Source organism: Solanum tuberosum, unplaced genomic scaffold (assembly GCF_000226075.1).
Source record: "Solanum tuberosum cultivar DM 1-3 516 R44 unplaced genomic scaffold, SolTub_3.0 scf00166, whole genome shotgun sequence".
Taxonomy (NCBI): Eukaryota; Viridiplantae; Streptophyta; class Magnoliopsida; order Solanales; family Solanaceae; genus Solanum; species Solanum tuberosum.
In genome coordinates, this window is record NW_006239094.1 from 300,148 (window position 1) to 306,294 (window position 6,147).

General features: G+C 34.4%; 1 protein-coding gene across 1 annotated transcript; it reads left to right on the plus strand.

Moving 5' to 3' along the window:
• The first annotated feature begins 369 nt into the window (after positions 1 to 369).
• On the plus strand, positions 370 to 1,311 carry LOC102584756 (glucan endo-1,3-beta-glucosidase 5-like). Its single transcript, XM_006354041.1, has 2 exons — positions 370 to 702; positions 819 to 1,311. Exons 1-2 carry the CDS (start codon positions 398 to 400, stop codon positions 1,309 to 1,311), a joined length of 798 nt encoding a protein of 265 aa, XP_006354103.1. The 5' UTR covers positions 370 to 397.
• Positions 1,312 to 6,147: the final 4,836 nt, after the last annotated feature.

The window sequence follows — 6,147 nt, forward strand, 5'->3', positions numbered from 1 at the left end:
TAATTTTTTTGAATCCCTTTAATTAAATGTTGTATTATAAGGCGATAAAAGAGAATATTCATCTCGTAATATTTTGACGATAGTTTGAGAATGTTATGAACGACTCTTAAATATTTTTCCGACAATCATGTGGAATCACACAAACACAACATTGTAGGTATAGTTACCATTGCATGCAATGCCTAAAATCATTGGAAAAACAAACAGTCATTGTTATGATCCTTTTCTCTTTTACAGTGTAAATTCATAATTACGTTCATAGGCAGGCGAGCTGCATTACAGGCGCCTAGACATTGCACAAAACATAATATTTTTACTACTCTTACAAAAATTTCATTGAAGAATTAGAAAACTCAAAATGAACAAAAAGATAAGTTCGCTATGGATAAGTTTTTTGATGTCACTGATATTCCTTTCTGGTGATATTCATGTAGGCGCCTACTTAGGCATAAATTGGGGAAGGACGGCAACGCAAACGTTTGTTCCGTCAATGGTTGTGGATTTACTTTTACAGAATGGAATTCCAGAGTTGAGACTTTTTCAACCAAGCTTGAACGTTCTTGATGCTTTTGCAGACACCAATATTGGTCTCGCCATTACCTTACAAGAGAACTTTTTAAGAAATGTTGTTGAGCAAAAACAAATGGACGACTATATTCATGAACGTGTAAAGGTTTATTCCGACAAAGGAGTTAAATTCAGGTACATGTGATGTGATGAATTTAATATCCAGAACAAGTAGATTGGATTATTAAACATTGTCTCATTTCTAGATATTTGAACTCAATTCATATATAACTTATTTATTTAATTTGTAGGTATGTGTACGTGGGGAACGAACCCTTTACCAAAGCATTATATATGAAAAAACAATTTAACGGTACTATTCGTTACCTGAATATGACCAGAGATGCCCTTGATAGTTTCAACCTCCTAGATATCAAAGCAACAACTCCCCATTTCACGGACGTGTTAATAAATGTTACCAAACCATCACAAGGTGATTTTCGAGAAGACATAAAGGAGAAAATGTTGAAATTTCTCGATTGCATTAACAGAACTGGAGCCCCTTTCGTTGTGCATATTTTCCCAATCTATACAGTTTATAGATACGGATTTGATGTGGACTTCGCTTTCTTCGATAATAAATCCAAGTTTAAAATCATAGATGGAAATAACACATATACTAATCTCTTCACTTTCATATATGATACACTTGTTTCTGCTCTAGCAAAGGCAGGTTATGGTGATATGGAGATTGTTGTCGGACAAAATTGGTTGGCCTACAGATGGATATGTGAGTGCAAGTGAAGCAAATGCTGAAAGATTTCATCGCAGCCTTCTTCAGTATATATCTAGAAAGGACGGAACTCCACTACGCCCAAATAGAGATATAGATATGTATCTCCTTGGCTTAACAGATGAGAATAAGGTTGCTACAGATTATGGCCCTTATCAGCGACATTGGGGTATCTATAAACACGATGGTTTACCCAAGTACAAAATTGATTTCACCATGCAAGACCGAGATGTCAAGCCTACCATTGCCAAAGGTATATACTACTTATGTTCAATTGTGTGATCAAACAACATGGATAATTTCCTCTACTTCATATCACATTATTATTCTTATAAATGAGAATGTCATAAGTTAATTAGGTCTGAATGCATATATAGTATGGACGAGAAAGAGAGAAGAGTTGTGGTAGACTAGAAAGTAAACGATCTAAAATAAGGGAAATTTTATTACACTACAATTAGTATTCAAATTGTGTTTAACGTTTTTTTAACATATGATTACAATTTCCTTTTTAAAGCTATTGATATTACTTTATAAATTGTGGTTGTAACCTTTTTCTGGGAAAATTTTACCTTTTCATTAATCATCAAAAATAGAAATGAAAAACAACTAATTAATACAAAGTGTGTGCATATATATAACATTAGCTATGTGTTGCACTTGAGTGTTGGAATTCTCCATAGTGCGTGTATTCTAATTCTCTTTCATTTAGCCACATCATGACTTGTAATTATTAGCTATATATGTGTTGAAAAGGTACGGTACGAATGCCAAACAGATGGTGTGTGTTTGATGGTAAAACGGATCACAACGAGACTCAAGTATTGCAAGATTACGACTATGCATGTGGCGAATCAGACTGCACTGCGTTTGGCGCTGGTGCAACATGTGATCACCTTAGTTTTCATAGGAGAAGGTCTCTTAATGGATATAATATGTTTATACCAAATGAGTAATCGAAGATCAGCGGAAATGCAACTTACTAGGAGCAACCATCACCACAAATAATCCTTCAACTCCAGACTGTGATTTCCCAATTGAGATCTTAACTGCAGAGGTCGTGGATGGTGGATCTACATTAACCAAGAGATACTAGAATAAATATTTGTATATAACACATTTGCTTTCATGCATCACCACAATATAATGTATGTACTCCATGATTTTGAGAAGGCTCTCTCAATTTTTGATAAATCTATTGAAATTGTTAACCATTAAATTGCTAAATTTTTGGTAAATTATGTTAGTCTCATTATTGCATAATAAGGTGAGAAGATAAAAAATAGGAGAATCCTTGTTCGTTCAAACGGTTTATCTTTTTATTTAAAGTGAAGTGTAAAAACATACATAAAATATTCTTTTTTTTAGTTTCACACCTAAATTATTGGCAGCGTGAAAAACACACCTTAAATTATCACTCATAAGTTTAAGAAACACACCTCAAGTAATATGTGATGGTTTGTATATTACACTCTTTTAAAACAATAATTGTCACGTGGAAAACAATTCTAGCATGGAAAAAAGTTAAAAATTAAAATGAAGAAACAAACTCAAATTAGCTTATAAAAGAATAAAATGAAGAAGGACGTTGAAAAAATTATAAGAAGAAGAAGACGGAGCAAGAGGAGGAGAAAGAAGGTTGAAAAAATATGCAATAGAGTTGAAGAAAAATGACAAAGAAGAAGGGAGGAGTTTAGGATTTTATAAATCAATTGAATATATAAAATAATAAAGAAGTGCAAACTAAAAAAAAGTCACGTAGACAAAAATTCAAGGCCGAACACCTTTTTTTTAGTGATTTAGTTTGTCCATGGACCATTTAATTCATAAAGAGAATCAACAAAACAATTTCGAGGCCGAGCCCAACAACATTGAGGCCATCCCAATTTAAAGAGAAAATTACGTGGAAAGACCATCATTAAGATTTAACTACATAAATAATAGTACTTTTTCAGTATTACAAATATGAAAGTTTTTTTTACATATATAGCAGTTTTAAAGAAGTTGAAAAGATAATAATTATTATTATTAATATATAGATATATTAATTATCTTCTTACGTTAATTCAAAAAGAGTTCTTCCATATTTAAACTACCGTGAAAAAATGGATAATCTTAAATCATTCTCTCTTTGTATTTATATAATTCTAAACATTCTTAAATACATTCAAATCATTACTAATCTATATAGTCTTCTCTCAGAATTCTTTCAATATTGGTCGAGTTTAATCCTTCATTTGAGATACGGTTGGTAACTACTGGGTAGTTATCGAAAGTGTTCATTTGTCTGCATCTCTTCAGATTTAATCTCAATTTTTTTTATTTTTTCACATAGTTTAGGTATGAGTATTATATAATATTGTTGAGTTTTATCAAAAAAAATTGAGATTATATTTCCGGTAAACTTCATCTTTGATAGAAATTGATGTATATTGCATCTTTTTATACACAACAATTTGAAAAATGGCGAAGGAAGATTCATCATCTAAAATGGTACTACGCGATAAATTTGTTGAGATGGTAACACTTGTTGGAAAGCCAAACTTTCGTTTGTTGTCTCCAACACCCGTGTCTGATTCAAACTGTTGTAACATCCAAAGTGTTAGTGTTTTGCCATTATCGACAGTTGATCATAGTGTTGTCGATCGACAGAAGGAGGGGATGTCGAAGGAGTACCTGAGAAAGAGAAAGTTAGAGGAGATCAAAAAGGGGAAATCTATTGCACTTGATCCTGAAGATCAAGGTCGGAGAGTCAACGTCAAAAGGAGAAAATTTATTGAAGTTGCACCACAAAAATCTAAATTGAAGGTATTGTCTTCATGAGACTTTTTTATTCCGCCTATTGAAGAGTCCAAGACTTTGAGTCATTTAGGGTTTTGTTTTGATAGTTAAAGTGTCCTCAAATGCCTAATTTATGCTCCAAACTGATGTTAAAGTGTTGATTTGCAGCATTTAAGGATAAAGAGCAAGGCAAGGACACTATCGGGAAAAAAGGAACAAACAAGCTGCAGAAGTGAAGAAAAGCGATCCTGGTGATCGCCAAGACCACTCGGTGAACCACCGAGTGGCTTTTGAGCTCGCCCAAAGTTCCAGCGTGCCAGCCTTGGTGAAGAACCAACTTGGCGATAAGAATGGGCAGTCGGCGGATCACCGAACGGCTCCGCGATGGAAACTTTGATCGCCCAAAGTTACAGGACCTGGAGGACTGATGGCCATTGCAAATTGGCGATGGAATGGAGAAAAGGGCGGATCACCGACTTGTTCGGCAAGGCCCGACTTACTCCGCCCAATGGCCTTTCAGGCCAAAAATTGAACAACTATAAATTGAAATTCTAAATGAAATTTGAGAAGCCTCTCCAGTCTCTCCCCGTTCTGATTTCAGTAGTTCGAGTTTTTGCATTTTTCTCTCCGTTTTTGAGTTTCCATTGTAGATTTTGAGGATTTGCAAGTGGGTTTTCGAATTTCTTCAATTTGGACTATTGTAAAGACTTAAGAATCTTTACCCAGATCATGGCTAATGTATTAGGTAACCGTTTTTCTCCTTTTATAATGTGTAGCTAAAACTCCAATTCTTGGAGTGTGATCATGTATTTATTTGTCTAATAATCTTATGGGTATTGTTAATTAATGATGAAATTGATGTTTTAATGTGGATTTAATCATTAGCTATTTTTTAATCTGTGGATGGTAGTTGCAAATGCAATTTTAGCATAGAGTTCTTGGTTTGCTTGAGAGAGAAGTTTTCGAACCAAAGCTTTTGATTAATAATTGTAGGTATTGGGTTGATACGGGTTCAACTCGATAGAATGAATTCTAAACTCAATTCTACCTATCTAGCTCGAGAGAGTGGGTGCATTAAGGTTTTAGGCTATTTTGTAGGGTTAATCTTGTCAATGTTCGAATGAAATCGCATGAATCGTAATATTTGTTCGAGAGAAAACTATTGCACTTATATTCCAGCCTACCCACAATGATTCAACAAATTATTGTTAAATTTCAATTACCCATAAAACATAATTAGCTTATAATCGATCACATCTCGAGAATTCCTCGTAATATTATTATTTCCCCTGTTTTTGTACTTGTTTTAGCTATTAATTGCAAATCAAAACCCCCATCTGACATTCGTTGTCACCCCCTTAGATTTGTTAGTATATTTTCGATAATTTCTATTTCTATAACCGCTTAGACTACATTTGTACTTCGTAATTGAATTCAAACATTGTACCGCTCCCTATGGGTTCGATCCCAACTCTTCGTTTGGTTTTATACTAGATAACGATCGTCTTTACACCTAGAATTAGAAGTGGTGTAATCTGAGTGTTAATAAAAATAGTTTCGCTGCCGAGAAGTGGTATTGTTTAGAATTCTATTATTGAAGTTGAATTGTGATCTTTTGTGTTATAGTTGAATCGACTTACTTTTGTTTGTGTTTGTGTTGGTTTGTGTTGAACACGGGAAGAGATGAGTGTGAATGGGAGTAATGGTAGCCAAGTGGGCCACCAAGACGACATTGGAAATCTGAACGATGTGAATGACCCAATTCAATTGGGTAGTGTTGGTGCAATACGTCTACCTCATGTTAAGGGGAATGATGTCATCCATGTTACTAGCACGATGCTACAACTCCTCTAAATGAAAGGATTATATGGAGGGGTGTCCAATGAAGACCCCCACGAGCATATTCAGAATTTCATGGACGTTTGTTGTTCGTTCTCATTCAAGAACATATCATAAGAATCGGTTCGTCTCTGGTTGTTCCCATTCTCTTTGATGGGTGAAGCTACCAAATGGTTGGCTGAGTTACCGAGGGAGTCCATCACCACTTGGGATGAGATTACCACATA

Coding starts and splice junctions, on each gene's coding strand:
- LOC102584756 (XM_006354041.1), top strand. CDS start 398: ATGTCACTGATATTCCTTTCTGGTGATATTCATGTAGGCGCCTACTTA. Junction 703..818: donor GACAAAGGAGTTAAATTCAG/GTACATGTGATG, acceptor TTTAATTTGTAG/GTATGTGTACGTGGGGAACG.